Below are 16,340 nucleotides of genomic sequence, written 5' to 3'. Positions count from 1 at the left end.
TGGGAAATACTGGCCTACATTAAATAGTGCCTATTCCTTATTTGCAGCAGTTTCATACCATTTTCAGGGATGAAAAAAAAATAATAATATGAATGAATGATGAAAAAAAAAAATTTTTTTTCGGGAAGGAGAAGGAGGAGAAAGAAAGAAATACTTCTTCACTATTTTATCTACAAAGCGCAGTGTTGCAGGTAAATGATATTTATTGTACTTATTGAGAACATCACTTCTTGTAATTCGGCGTTTTCTTTCAACTTTTAAAATCAAATATAGATTTCTCAATACATTTGTTTTGAAAAACCTCTAACGAAACAAAAGTCTAGTTATGGCCTTGCGGAAAGATATGTTTGCAACCGAATGAATGCTGATCGTCTTTATCGATGAACCAGATCAAATTTAGGTAATGACAACATTTTTGTACGCTTATGGAGAACTAGTTATGAACTCCCGCTTTTCAATGCATATTACATCGAAAAGCAACAAAAACCACGCCCACACAAATAAAAATACATTGATTTCTAAAAAAAAGGGGGTGAAGGGCAATTCCCCCTCATTACCCCCCTCTAAATAACAGACTTGTTTTCTCTGCATGTTGTGAAACCAACTACACGCATCTCGACCTAAGAGATAGCAACAGTCCGGAGGAGTAGGGTTACAGACAAACAGAAGGCAGACAACCACATATTTGATATACTGGAGATTCCTGGGAGAAAATGAGCAATTTTCAAGCATTATGCCTACGAAAACGAAGAGAAAACGATGCATATATTTTGACGGAACGAAGATTTATACCATTCTAAGCGGTTTTTCATGGTAAATCGATGTCATTTAATATCGATTAATCACAAGACGTCTCACCATGTTCTTGTCGCAGAGCGTCCCTTCGGCAGCAGGCTCCAGACGGGTGACGCACTTGTTGTCTTGTCGGCACCACAGAGTTTGGCATACATCCTGCAACAAAAATGGCTCGTAAGTGACATGAATTCAAAATATTCGGCTCTTCAGCATCAATTAAGTTCTGAAGGCGAAAAAAAAATAAAACCTTGAGAAAGATACATTTTAAAATTTTTGTTTCTCACAAATGATCGGTTCGGAAAAGCAAGATTTCTTAAGCGTGTTTTACCACCAAAAATTGCATTGTACACAGGGGAATGCACAGGGAGGAGAGGGGACACCTGTAGGCCCGAGCCTGAAGAGGGCTCGAGATTTCTAAAATGAGGGCTGAAATATATGTAGAGACATTGGGGTAAACAATATGGAGGGGGACCCGTAAAAGCCATTTGTGACGGGCCACAAAATTTCTGTCCACGCCCCTGATTGCACATCTTAATTATTTAGCGGCGTATCACGGTCTACCTCGAAACTAAAAGTTGTATCAAGTGATGCTTGTTCAGCAATCAGGACTAAATAAAAGAAAAAAAAAGTGTAAAAGTTCCTGTCAATGAGTAGAAAAGATCAATTTTATGACTAAAATTTTTAATTTAGACCACTTCTAATTTTTTCAAATTCCAAAAGCTCAGTCATAACATAGGAGGTTTAACAATTTATTAATAGGCATACACATTCCGTTTCACGGGTTTTCTGGCGAAAATTCCGTACAGGAGGGATGAAGTTAATTATGGCCAATGGACGATTTTACTAGAGTTCAAAGGTTGGTCTTTCGCTGCTTAACTATAGAAATATTGGTTGTCCCAGAACATCAAAATGCATAAGTAATTGAATATAATTGCTGTTCGACCGTGTTTAGCGCGAGAAAAATGGCCTCCGTTTTCCTACGTCGAATTTGGCAAACTAGCACCCCTTCTAAGTAATAAATAAACCCGTTTCCACCTAAGAACCGAATATTAGCTACACTGCTGGACAACTGCTAAAGACGGATCACAATGTGCGATGTGGCGTGAAAAAAAGTAAATGTAATTCAATGGCAGGTGAAATAAACAAATGTCAGAACACTAGAACACAACAATGACGATAATTTATTGTGCTCTGAGATCCAGAAGGCGTTGAAAAGTGTTCAAAGTACAAAATGGTCATTTTGTGCTGAATACGTAAAAGTGAAAAAATGTAACTACCGTCACCAGGCATTCCGGGGTGAGATGTCAATATGGGATACGGCCACAATGGGGAGCAATGCAAGCTTCCACACATCGCTTGCTGCTTTGCACAACAGTATCCAGCGGTTGTTGAGGTACTTTATCCCATTCTTCTGTCAGTCACGGATGATGGTGTCCTTGTTTATTGGAGTGTGTTGTCGACCACCAAGACTGTTCCCCAGAGCATTCCTAACATTTTCAATGGAAATCAGATCTAGAGAATGTGCTGATCATCCGATGGGTTGAGTATTCTCGCTCTCTAGACACTTCTAGACAGCGACTGTTCGAGGACATGTTGCGTTGTCCTATAGAGAATGTGCTGATCATCCGATGGGTTGAGTATTCTCGCTCTCTAGACACTTCTAGACAGCGACTGTTCGAGGACATGTTGCGTTGTCATAAACGAAAACGAATTTATCTCCCACAGCACCACGTAACATGTAAACATGAGTTAGCAGAACAACCTCAATGTATCACTGGTCAGCAGGGTTGGCAAGTTTCTGCCGAGGCGGTTAAAACCACTGGTAGAAACAGGTTAAAACCGGCATGGCAAAAACCACTTTCTGCCACTTTGCGGCAGAAACTGGCAAAAACTCACGAAATAAAAAATTACTTCTTGATATACAATAGAAAATGCATGGAAAAAATAATTGTTAACCAATGCACTGTAATTTTATTACAAAGTTATCACAATTCAAAATCAAATGTAACATTGTTTGGACCCTGCAATTGCTTCTTAGAAAAGGTGGTTTCAAAAATCTAAACAGGTTCTCACTTTAATACGCACAAATGAGAAATTTTAGAATATTCTTGAAACGGAAGAGCTAGCAGACAATGCATCAAGGAGCAAGCAATGTTCGTGAAACTTTCATCTATTGTATGACTGGTCCACAATGTAGTAACTGGGGTTGTGGTAAAAATTTGACTGGAAAAATAAGTTTTGAGAAATGGGGCCAATTTGTTTTGCAAACTGTGACATTTGGTAAGGTAATCTAGACAAGTAAAATTCTGGCACTTTCTTTTTGAAGCATATGACATGATAATTTCAATCACAAACAATTTAGAGGAAGCATATAAGTGAGCAAATTACAATCAGTAATGCCTGTTCAATTCTGTATGTCACTCCTCTTTCCTAAGCACCCCAATATGATTTTTTTATCCTTTGTTAAACTAATCCAAATACTATGAGCCTCTGCAATTGAAAAGTTCCCTTTTTGAACTAAGTCAAGGGCACTAGCATTGGATTTTATTTTATTTTAATGATGAAATGATGTTTAATTTTTTTAGTTTACTTAAGCAAATATCATTTACTAAATACTTGAGTTATTAAAGACATTTTTAAGTTTTTGCCAGTTTCTGCCGGTTTTTACCGGTTATAACCAGTTTCTGCCACTGGCACGGCAAAAACTAGTTTCTGCCGGCAGAAAGCCAACCCTGCTGGCCAGCCATAGTCGTTTTGGTAACACATGAGCGACATACGGCCATTGATCATAATCCAAGTCCACACCATGACACCACTAGTAACATATTTGTCATTATCTTTTGTGTTTTCCAGCCTGTATTCAGTACCACTCTCGCGCCAGATTAGTTGTCCTTAACAATTGGACGACAGACTGAACCTGCTGTCATCTGAGAATAGTACACAAGCTCAATCGACTTCTCTTCAATTGTGATGCTGACGACGTCATTACAAACGGGCGAAATGTTGACTTGTAGACAATGGGGTGAACAAAACAAGCTGTCATGAGTGTAGTCCTACTGCTTGCAAACGTCTGGCTACAGTTTTACGGGATATTTGCTAGTTAGTAGCAGCAGAAAACTGCTTTGCTACATCGGTAGCTGCGTTGCGCCGGTTATTTTTTGTTGCTAGCGCTATGTACCAAACTTCTGCTGACGTCGTGTCATACTGAGTATACGACCTCCCCCGTGACATATGCTACACATTCCATTTGCTTGAAATTAATTCCAAACCTTCGAAACAATCCTGCGGCTACCGTCGAACTCCCTGGTAATAACTGACACTTTTTGCCCTTCTGAAATCTTGCTAACAACACGGCCACCCGTAAAATTTTCTAAGGGATGTCGGGAAGACATACCGAAAAATTAAAGTTCGTCAATTTATTTTTACCCGTCAAACTCTGCTTTTGAACAACAATAGTCATCACGCGCCAAATCCTTTATATTGCTTATCAGCGCTATCATGTGACGAACAACGTCATGAATCTAAAATTTGCATACGCACAACACGTCTTACCGTATCCCACACTTATGCTAATTTCCATATTTCCTTGCCTCCCATTTTGTGGTTCCGAACGCTAATATTGCCATCCGTCCTTAGCAATTGTCCACCAGTGTAGTTCATTTCATCGATTGTAACTGTGCTTTTCCTCTCCGATGTAATCAAGGGTTGGAATTTTAATAGTGGTGACCATATTTATTTACACCTAAATGCAAAAATGATACAAACCACCACGGTTTATCTTCCTTCAATGCAGTCACCAGCAGTGTATACAACCTGTTTCCAGTAATGTGGAAATCTTAGGACAACTGTTAGCAGCGCCTGTTCCGCGATAATTTTGAATGGAGCAGTCTACTGTCGCAGGAATCTCTGGCACAGTTCTGAAGTGAATTCCACGAAGTGATTCTTTCATGTTAGGGATTATGTCAAAGCCTAAAAGACAAAAGTCCTTGTCAAGGTCCCAGTTTGGCTTAACCTCTATTAGATAAAGGAATCACTTCGAGGAATTCACTTCAGAACTGCTCCCGAGATTACTGCCGCAAGAACTTCTGGAGCGCTTCTGAAGCGAATTCCATGAAGTGATTCCTTCGTCTTAGGGATTAAGTGTCAAAGTCAGGATGATATAAGATCTAGTCAAGGACCCTGTTGGACTTTGTCCCTAAGACGAAGGACTCACTTCGTGGAATCTCTTCAGAACTGTTCCAGAGACTTCTGTGGCAGTAGACTGCTCCATTCGGTCTAGGAAGATTGGCGCCGTCGATTGGGAGCCGCAGGTTGGGCGCCGAGCATTTTGGGCGCCGGGAACAATGGGCGCCGAGAACTTTGGGACCAATATTCCCGTCACCCAATATGCTTGGCGCCCAAAGTTCCCGGCGCCCAAAGTGGCAACACAAAATTTTCACATCACAAACATCCCTGCCTTGGTGACGTGTCATTTTTGCATCGGAAATAAATTAATAGTTGTCACTTTTAAAGTTTCAACTAGGGTAAAGAAAAAAATTCAAGGTTCCAGCAATTCACCAGCAAGAGTTCTTACTTCGATTCCTTCGCAATGCTCAGCGTCCGGACCGTACTGAAGCCGGCATTGGTGATTTGCGTCATACATGGCTCCCGGTGGTAGCTGAGGAAAAAAAAATTCGTGGTCCGATGGCTCGTCGTCCAAGCAGTTTCCCCAATCACGGCTGAAAGAAAAACATTTGACAGTTGATCCATCATTTGGCCAAATAGTAAAGGACAAACAATTTTAAGGCAAAAGTATTTAATTCATAATATTTAAGCACATTTTTTAACCATATAGGTACATCGTTTGCATCAGTGGTGCCCAACCTACGGCCCGAGAAGTCGATTAATATCGCCCGTTGTTGTAGTCAATGTTATGAATCGAAAAATATATTCTGTCAGCTGTTTCTGAAGGTTCCAATCTTTATTCAATATTGCGAATGATTGTTGGAAATTTGTAGCCAATTAGTTAGAAGTTGGTTTTCAAAAAAAAAAAAAAAAAAACAGATGGAAACTTCCTATCAATAAAGTAAACATGTAGTGATACTAACAGTTCTTTCGGCATTGCGAGTGACTGTTGCAAATTTGTAGCGAAATAGTTAGAAATTGGTTCCTAAAATACAGATAGAAACTTCGTGTCAATAAAAAATGCATGTAGTAAAACAGTTCTTGGCTTCTAATCTTCTTTTCTTTTCCTCGTTTTCCCATGTTGTCTATAAAAAATACTAAAATGTATTTAAATATTTATCTATTCTGGCCCACGAGATTCATCTTGTATCAGGTTCGGCTCACTGGTAAGAAACGGTTGGGAACCACTGGTTTATACTACAAACAAAGTATACACTACTTTCCAAAAATAATGCAAGTTAAAGGAAAGTTTCATTTCACTTAATCAAAAGGAATTAAGCGATAATTCACGCGTACTCCAAAAATTTCGTGATTTCATTTCTGCTGCAGTTAGACCACACAAGAGGACTGGTGTCGGAGTTGAGATGCGGAGACATCACATGCTGTCGTTCCCCGGAAGGAGCTTGGCAACCGTTGTGAGGACCATCGTGCGCCATTCCAAAACTACAAGAGAATCAAAAAGCTTAACAAAATGGAAAAGTTATTAGTGTGGTCATGTTATCTGATGATCGACAGACCATTTTTCGAAAGCTCACAAATATTTATTTATATGTACATGCAGTCGAGCCCGTTTATTGGAATATCCCGCTTAAAATACTTCATTTACAATGTACCAAATCACTGTAATGTGTTATTTGATAATGGAATATACCGCTTATTAGAATATTCTTTTGGGGTAAAGTGCCTATTCCATTAAGCGGGTTCGACTGTATTTTCAGATACAAATCTTCTGACGGAGGATCCTACTTGATGCTCCATTCATTCTACTCAAACTCAACACTCATTTTTCCTATTGCTAATCATTATTGTGTTAAAAGACCTCACTTAGGTAGTATTGCCACTTAGGTAGAAAAGGAAATATACATATTTAAAAAGAAGTTAGACACAAAAATCCCCTGTTCACTCTAATATATAATTATTCAAAGTAGGTAATTATTGAATAAACATATTTCGTGACCGTCTACTCGCATAAAAAGTTATGTTCTTGGAGGAAGTATTCCAGTACAGAGAACTCCTTAGAAGTCGGGAGAAAGCTTCAAGAAGACATGTTACTTTTTCCATTATCACGTGACAGGTCTTCGCACTATAGTTAGTGCAATAATCATAGGCGAACATTCGTAACATTGTCAAATTTATTTATTCAAAACACTTCAAAACAGGAGAAAAAAAAAGCAGAAATAGCATTATAACTCCATTGAAAGTTGGTGGCGTGACGTAATATCATGTGGCAAACGAACCCTCTGCTACCCCTACTGGATGGATGGTCTAAGGTTTCGTCTTGAAAAGAAACTATAATAGCAGCAAGTGGGAGATACGTATTTTTAACGCCTCTACCAAGCTTTCAAACTCAGAAATACGTAAACCTCAAATATTTCGTCAAGCGTATCTGAACAAACATTTAGCATCATAGAAAATGGTGGCACATAAAGTAAAACAGAAAAGAATTCGAGTTTTGAGTCATTCCATGTTAAGTGACTTAGTGGTCCTCACCCGACCATCTCCGATTTTGATGAAGCTTTATACAAATATTTTTACAGAGACCTTTGGAACTAACATTGCGCAAATTTTCAGCTTCCAAGATCCAAATCCTGAGGATCTAGTATCCGGCAAATAAAGGATTCTAAAATGTCAGAACAGCTACGTGAAACAAATTGCCATGCTTAGACTACACTTGCAAAAAAAAAATTAACTACACTGGAAACCTGATTTTTTTGGGGGGGGGGGGGAAGGTACTAGGGGTGTCCATCTAGGGAGGGGGGAGTTATGGTGCAGACCGCGCCATTGGAATTTTTAGAGCGGTTTGTTTTGAGGGATTTTAATTTTCTCTTTTTTGGGGCGGGGGGGAGGGCTCTTGCTCTTGGTAGTCTACGTGATATTTATGGGATGCACCCTTGCTTTTGGAGGGGGATGGGCACCCCTGTTTCCACTTTGTTATTTTGTGAGTTTAAGCTTATTGGCATTTTTGTGCATGCAAGGTGCATTTTCAGCGAGTATGGATGATTATAAATTTAGAAACAATAGCTTTTCCAAACTATATGTTAAAATTATTAAAAGAAATTTCCGGCATTAAAAAAATAAAAAGAAAACAGAACAACTTTGAGTAATTCTATAAACATTGACGTTATTTCCAACTATTATAGAGCATACACACATAAAAAAAGGGAAAAATTCAAAATAAGAACCATATTGTTACTTTAAAAATTTCCCTGCATTCCAAAAAGGAAAGCAAAAGTGCACGTATCCCGGGGATACTTTTATAACCCAAATCTAGTTCTGAAAGAGCCGCCCATTGCACCGTCCAGTGATAACATCGATTAATTAATAGCAGACAACAATACTTGAGCTACTCTGTCATTAAAACAACTTGTTGCAATGAAAACGTTATCAACATTTAAAAACGACTTCATTTGTAATCCACGTAGTCATCCGTTATCATCAATTTCGCCGCGAGTAGCAAAGGTTCTGCAAAGAAGAAAAGATGCCATTAGATTTTGCGGTTAATGATGGCGACAACTGTGGGCTATTTCTTTGTAATTATTCTGGGCTACAGTGTGGGAAAACGAGAGTTCAAAGACACTTTCACTCAAAGATATGTAATAAATTGATGGAAAATAAAAATAATCAACATTTTATATTAAAACTAGATACTTTGATGGAAAACAAATTATATTTCCGGATTCTTTGCTAGTTTAAAGATGAAGTAGCACTTCTTGACTTCATCAATATTCAAATATATATATATATATGTAAATCTATGTATCGATCACCTATCATTACGATAGATTAGAATACTACGTGCATTTGATGTCTAAATTAGTTGAGTACATTTTAAGTTTAAAATAGTTCTTTTTTGCAAACTTTTAATGATGTACCACTATTTATACCGCTTATACGCTATTATACATCAGTTATACGTAGTAGGTTTCAAACGTTCGGAGGACTACGGTAGGTGCGGATCCAGAGAATGGAGGTAGGGGGTATGGGGCAGTAGCGTAACTATGGGTCTAGCGCCCCTGGCGAACGAAAGAAATTGCGCCCCCCCTTCCCCAAGGTCGCCCACATGAAAAGTCACCAGGGATCATTGTGACCTCCAAAAAAAAATTTTTTTTTAAAGGAATATTTTCTTCTTTAGAATTGTTTTCAATAATGCCCAATGTTCCTTCTCAGTAGATGTTATGCGTGTGTGTGTGTGTGTGTGTATATATATATATATATATATATATATATATATATATATATATATATATATATATATATATATATATATATATATATATATATATATATATATATATATATATATATATCCCCTCTAGCTCCTTTTCTTGCGAGTTTTCTTTTTTTTTTTAAATCATTTTTCAAATTCAATGATAAAAAATACTCTTAAAACTTTTTTTTAATTAGTCAAAATGCCGCCCCCCTGACGAGAGCCACTCCTGCCAACCCTTAGTAATGCTACTGGTATGGGGTCATAACTCCCCTTAAGTAACCGAAGATAGCCTCAAGCTGCAATTTGGAGATAGATATTTTGAAAAAAAAAAAAAAAAAACGCATCAGATCCCTATCCATGTCCACCGTCCTGGATAGCCTATGGCCCATAATCTCGGATAGTGCATGGCCACCCAGGTTATTTCTGGCTGATGTTTTGCCTGATATGTCTCAGGCATCTTCAGTGCACAAAGAAGCCTGGGGCATGTCAGGCAAAACGTCAACCAAAACCATCCTGAATAGCCTACGGCCTATAATTTCGAAAAGTACGAGGTCGTTTGGGACGATTCTGACAACCATTCACAGCATAACAACACATTCATACAAAGACAGGACAAGGACAGGGTGAGAGAAAGTGCATCTATGCCTGAGCCGGGATTCGAACCTAGAACCTCCCCATTCACAGTCAGACTTCTCTGACCACTGGACAAGTTGATCGGCGTCGAACCAGTAATGGTTTGCCCACCAGATATGGTTTGATCCTTATTATAATGAAATATGACATAAACGTATTCTATCAGCCCAAAATTCGCAACTCCAGTAGACTATAGGGGGCGTTGCAGTCACTGTCTAATGGCGGATGAGAAATGTAAAACAAACAAATGCTGTAACTTATAACTTGCTTTGACGCTTAGTGAATGACAGTAATTTCTCATCGTGCTTGTGGGAAGCTTTCTTTTCTATTCTTCTGAAATTACATTATATCAAAAACTATTCAGTAAGTTACCGTCCAATAGCCAGGGCTAAGGTAGAAATACATGAAATACACCGCCAGCTCAATCTTGGCTTCCTTAAGAGGTTTTCCACCTCCAGCTCAGTCACTCCTATGCCGGGCTGATGAGTGCTAATAAGCACGAAACGGCAGTCCTCGGCTGGAATCGACTGAACTGGCGGTGTATTTCATGCATCAAAAACTGTCTGAAGCCTGTAGTTTACCCCAAAGAAAACACGTGGAAGGGAATGTTTTACCTTTTTCTTTAGTATTATTAATCACCACAAAGTAGCGTATTCGGGCTCAGAAGTTGCGAATTGCCTTTCAAATTAAAATTATATCACTTTACGATACAACGTTATATCCTTCATCATCGATAATTGTACTAGATTTCTTGTACATCGCTGTATCGAATCTTTACTGTTTATTCATATTTCTGTTCTCACCATCCAACGAATCATTTCAAAAGGTAGATCGTGACACATTTACCCACACAGAAAAGTGACCTTTAACGACTTTTATATTGGCTACGTCTGATCGCTTTAAATCATTCACGACAAGTGAAGTAAAAGATAAAAATGCTGCAAGAGAGAAACTCAAAAAGTGAACAAACACTATACTTAAGCGAAATTAGCAACTAGTAAGTTTCGTATCTGCAATTTTTAAAATTTTACATACTTATGCCCCATCTCGTGTGCCACTGTGTAAGCTAAAGCTAGGCCAGTGTCTTCATTGACGTTGCAACTCCTATGAGGTTGGCACATCCCCGCCACTTCCGCCAAGCCGAGAGTGCTGCAAGGCTCGTTGACTTTGGTGCAGATATTGTACCTAGAAAAAAAAGGAATTTTAAAAGCCATAAAAAAGAGGTCATCTTACAAAAATGTATTCACTATGTTAATTTGAAAAGAATAGAATTTTTATGCGAAAATTATATGAACTACTGATGAGGAGGTTGCGCAACCGTTTACTTTCTAAACGAATGTAGTTATGAAAATAAACGAGAATAGCATTCGACTGCATCATTCTTCTTGGCGCCAAAACTTAATTTTATTAGTCTTCATTCGTTCATCGAATTTCGTTCTGCTCGCTGCATTACTTGGGCGCCCACAAAAAAGAGCTCACGCACTTACATAGAACAACTTGAGCACTTCACAAAAACAGGTTAAACCGTGCTGAGTGCTAAAAATTGAATTCGTATACTATGTAGTCCATCCTGGAATGAGCCCACTGTGCTACCTTATGGCTTAAGAAAAGGTTTGAAAAAACGAAGTCAAGAGTTGTCTAACCATAACTTAACGGGCATCTCATTTTTTTTGCTACTGCGTACTGCGGAAAGAATAAAGTACGGCGAAGAGCTTGGAAGCAGAAAGAAAGATCAAATCTCATGGTTAGTATGATTCACAACACACACACAATACTGTTGTTTAGATATAGTACAACTATCTCGACTTTCGTAGAAAATGAGTGTCAAGATATTCCTTTTTTGTTATTTTGTGATAAACATAAGCATTTAGGATTGTTAGTGCTTTAATAAGTAAAATAAGTAAATTTTCCATCCAACCTTGTGAAGTTTATTGACACTTCAAATAGTTCGTTTTGCAAAAATCGTTAGAAGAGATGTAAACGCTAAATTGATTCTACACAGGTGCGAATCCAGAATGAGTGTGGAAGTCATGACCTCCCTCTCTTCGAGTCACCAACGATAGCCTAAAGCTGCGTTTTGGGAACTTATATCCGGAAAAATCTGTCCCAGGCCCCCTATGATGTATTGAGGCACTTCTTAACAAATACATAAGAATAATAAATACATAATAATAATTATATTAGGCAGCTTGCAGTTCTACTGAATCTTTTTGAGTTGTCCAAAAATTACGCCTAAGAAGAGCATTTTCGCGAATATACCAGGGATTGCCAACCCACAGCTTGCTTGGCATAGTGTATCACGGCGGAGAATTAAGAGGGGCACGCAAAGATTCATTGAAATCTCTTTAAAAAAGTAAGAAAACAATTTTGTATTCATTAACTCTGTCAAACTCTAAAAGTTATTATTCACATTCAAAGAAAATCATTAAAATCTTACTTAATTGATTTATATATAGTGATATATATGATGACATCAAGATATGATCAATATAATACTCGTATGTACTCGTAACTTTATCTAGAAACATAGTCGGGCGTCGTATAGACCAGAAGTTTCCAAAGTGGGTGCCGCATTTAGAAGCAAGCAGGTGTGACACCAAGTGACTATGGTATCAATATACAGGTTGTCTTTTATAACTTACAACTTTAAACTGAAATAACACAAAAATCGTTGCAGAAGGCACTGTAAAACCTTTTTTATTGAATTGAACTTCGAAAATGAGAACCTTCAGAGGAGATACAGTGGCGCAACGAAGTCGTCAGTGACTTGTTCAAGTGTTTCTCTTTTAGCACTTGCAAGTGTTATCGACTTCTTGAGGTTTTTAAGGTCGGTCGGCTTTTTCTTGTGCACTAAGTTCTTCATGTGATCCTAAAGAAGAAATCGCAGATTCATATCCGGTGAATACGGTAGCCAAGTCAAAGCACCAGGATGTTTTTTCGGCAATTGATAAGCAATAACTCTGGTTCCAAACACACTGTAAATGGTGTCAAACACTCTGCCTATTCCATGTGGAGGGGCACCATTCTCCATGAACCAATATACATTCGTGTCCTTACTCAGAGCACGAATCTGCGGAAAAAACGACTGTTCAGCTATAACAGTTGAAGCAAAGAAAAATGGCCCGATAATTTCCGATACACAAAGAGCAGCCCAAACTGTTACCTTTTATGAATGCCATGGTCTTACGTTGACAAATTCAGGGTTAGAAGATCCCCAGAAATGATAATTTTGTCGGTTTGCCTGAGCGGTCGGTTTCCCTGTCGGTAAGCCCAACCAGAAATGTCCTTAATCTGAGAACCATATCTTCATGTAGTCCAATATCCCGGTATCGATAAGGCCTAATATCTCATTGGCGAAGTCCCGACGCTGTGAGAAGGCAAAGTCCGGATGAACTGTAAAGTATGGTTCTTGTAAGGAAAAAGCTCGATATCCATCCTTAATAGCTTGGCTGCAGTGCTCCAACTGATATCCAATTAACTTGTCAGCCCACGAGCAGAGGATGCGCTTGGTTCATCTGCTATGGTATCCTTTACTGCAATAATCACTCCTTCTGTTCTAACAGTCATCTTTGCACCAGCTTCTCCCTGTAGATCATCTGTCTCGTAACCAAATGCCTCAAATTTTCTTATAGATCCCCTATCATTGTTCTAGAAGGCTTAGATCGGCTTTTGTACGCTTAAGCCCACTTCCGCAGCAATAGTGCTGTATATCACCACATAAATACCAATTTTTAACAATAAATATAAGATCTTCGGTTAAATATCGCACTTTGGAAGACATTTTCGTAATGGCGGGAAACCAACGTGAAATAGTTTCCTTTTGCACCCTCCGCCACTGCATCAATCAGCAGAGCCATGTAGCGAGTCTGTGATTTGTTATTTCACTTTAAAGTTGTAAGTTAATTAAAAGACATTCTGTATATAAGACTGAAGTACCGTAAAAAATAGATATATAATTTTTCACAAAGTGCGCGAGTCAGAAAAGTTTAGGAACCCTTGATATGACATGGACAAGGAGATTGGCTCACTAATTGTCTGAACTACAATATTGTACTAATCATTAGCTTTGAATGAAAACTGACGTTACAGACATAATGCGCAGGGCCCAATTTCCCAATAGGCTGAATAGGCAGCTGCCTAGGGCGGCAAAATTTTTAGAGGCGACAAATTTTGCTTCAACCACACGTTTTTTAAATTAATTTTTTATTCTTGAAAGTTAAATATCAGCGCGTTCTTTTATTTTCCACACAGACAATTTTTTCTTGCAATTTAATAATGATTACTTTCACACATCTTATGATAATCAAATGATTTTCAACCATAATAATACTTGCAGATCAGCGTAAAACACTAAGTGTAGGAAACGGTAAGTGAAGTTAAAGTTAGGATTGCCGAATCGTCATTAAAATTTGCCAAATAAGGAATTTTTTGGGAGATCACTGTGACCTCCCATCGGGGCGCCCATGAATGTGAAACGTCACCATTTCTTCAAAAACTTGACAGTTTAAATTTCAGGAACACTTTTTTGCTTGTTTTTGAGTCAAGGAAATTTTGCTCATTTTAGGCGGCAGGAGGTGGCAGATTTCAAATCTGCCTAGGGGCGGCATGGAGCAAAATTCGGCCCTGATAATGCGCATTTAAGTATATATGTGCAAATTATGCAAGTGATAATTTCAATATTTCCGAAGAATTCAATTTGTGTCAACTAGTCTGTGCTACAAATTATTAGTATGTACTACAAATTATTAAGTCCTCTTTATGCAATGGATTTAAACTTGTCTGCTGTCATCGACCCTAGTGTGCTGTTTTAACAAAATACGAGCTCTTGCCCAGCTCGTATTCTGTTAGAGCTCTTAATCAAAAAACTTTTCTTACACTCAACTTCTCCACTATTCAGACTTACTTAAAAAAACTTGCTATTTGAGTAAAAAGTCACACAATCAGCTTAAAGAAAAAAAAAATGTTCTCCAATTTTTTTGCGTTCAGTATGCTGAAAAACTGAAAGTGAAACCCAGAACACTTTTGCTCCAGGAAGTGAACCTCTTCATAAAAAGGTGAGCCACTTCTTACATTACTATACCAAATACGCATTACATTATTACAGTGAAGCACCATTTGTACGCTTCTATTTTATACGTTTTTATCAATTATCCGTTTCTTAAATTGGTCTCTGCAGAGTCTAATACAGGTTTAACGTATACCGTATACCTATAAGACGGATTTTCATTTATACGCTTTTTCCATACAGTGCTTTATAAAACGTATAAACGGTGCTTCACTTTATTACTAAACCAAAAAATCTAGTTGCTAATGACAACTTACTTTCATGTTCCAATTTCAAACCCTGTTTTTTAGGAGAGATTTTACAATAGTGTCCCTCTGCGTTGCTAATCTCCAAGTCACATTTGATTACAACTACAACATGTGATGATATTTTAATAAAAGATACAGAAAAAGCGACCTGCGCAATTGAATGGTAGACTTGATATTAAAATCATGATGGTCAAAAGAATGGTATGCTTACCGCATTCGTACCTGGTGAGTAAAACGGCGACGTCGTGGTGATTGGGATGGTTGTCATCTTTGGGGTTGACGAATTTCTGCCACCTACAGAAGCTGCGTAATGTGTCATCTGCATGCTGACTGATGGTTAAATCTTCGGCTTTCTATGCAAAAGAATATTATTTTCAATACACTCAAGAGCTGCAAAACAAAAAACACAAGAAGTTCTATCTTGTACTAAATGAGCCTACTTTCCCGTATACCGATTTTTTGGCATAAGATTAATATTTTCTTCATCATTTGAGGCTGCAAATTGTGTCAAAACATGACTTTTTATGATTTAAAATTTATTTTAAGTAACAAATCATGCCTCTCTTATGCAACTAAATTTGATGATATACACTCACTGGCAAAAGTTAAGCGAAGAGGGAAATTTGAATTTCCGGAAGCCAATCGAATTGGAGAGGCTGCAATTCGCTGCAGAGGTAGACAGAAGTATGCAAATGAGTTAGGTAAGAGCCAATCATTGTTTCGTGTCGAGAAATATTCAAAATATACAGTCGTTTAAGAAGACAGTATTGTGAAGGGTTACAGGATTGGCTAGAAAGCGCCGATAAAAGGTGCTTGTAAATTTCGTACGATTCGTTTTCAAGACAGACGTGTTTGTATGGCTTCCAGAAGACGAACGAAAAATTCTGAGAGATGGCGTGCTCTCGTACGCATTGAAGCAGGACAATAAATCACAAATGTTGATCTTTTCTTTATCGTTCATCAATCCGTTGTTTCGCGATAATGAAAACAATTTCTAACGAGCCAAACAGTGGTCCGAAGACCTGTGACCGGTCGCCCAAGGGTTACGAGCCCTGTGGACGATCGATGTACTGCTGTTGTACCAAGCGGAACCGAAGAGCGGCCCCCGCACAAGCGACATCTATGGTTGCAGCACCGTTAAAGTGATGTCGCCAACCTGTCTGTTGGACTATGTCTGGTTGGAACAATGTTATGTTCACAGATGAGTCAAGATTTGCACTGCAAC

At 38.3% G+C, this 16,340-nt stretch overlaps 1 protein-coding gene across 1 annotated transcript in view; it reads right to left on the bottom strand.

The window, feature by feature from the left end:
- LOC129220653 (A disintegrin and metalloproteinase with thrombospondin motifs 7-like) overlaps positions 1 to 16,340 on the bottom strand; it is a 92,240-nt gene that overhangs the window by 64,088 nt on the left and 11,812 nt on the right. Inside the window, exons 3-7 of the mRNA XM_054855082.1 lie at positions 15,338 to 15,468; positions 10,838 to 10,987; positions 6,256 to 6,402; positions 5,369 to 5,513; positions 859 to 951 (exon numbers count right to left, since the gene is read on the bottom strand). Of these exons, the coding sequence (XP_054711057.1) occupies positions 859 to 951; positions 5,369 to 5,513; positions 6,256 to 6,402; positions 10,838 to 10,987; positions 15,338 to 15,468 (666 nt within the window). The remainder of the gene's footprint in view (positions 1 to 858; positions 952 to 5,368; positions 5,514 to 6,255; positions 6,403 to 10,837; positions 10,988 to 15,337; positions 15,469 to 16,340) is intronic.

This window comes from Uloborus diversus, chromosome 4 (genome assembly GCF_026930045.1).
Source record: "Uloborus diversus isolate 005 chromosome 4, Udiv.v.3.1, whole genome shotgun sequence".
Taxonomy (NCBI): Eukaryota; Metazoa; Arthropoda; class Arachnida; order Araneae; family Uloboridae; genus Uloborus; species Uloborus diversus.
The sequence above is the reverse complement of the archived record's forward strand: the minus strand, read 5'-3'. Positions and strand labels throughout refer to the sequence as shown.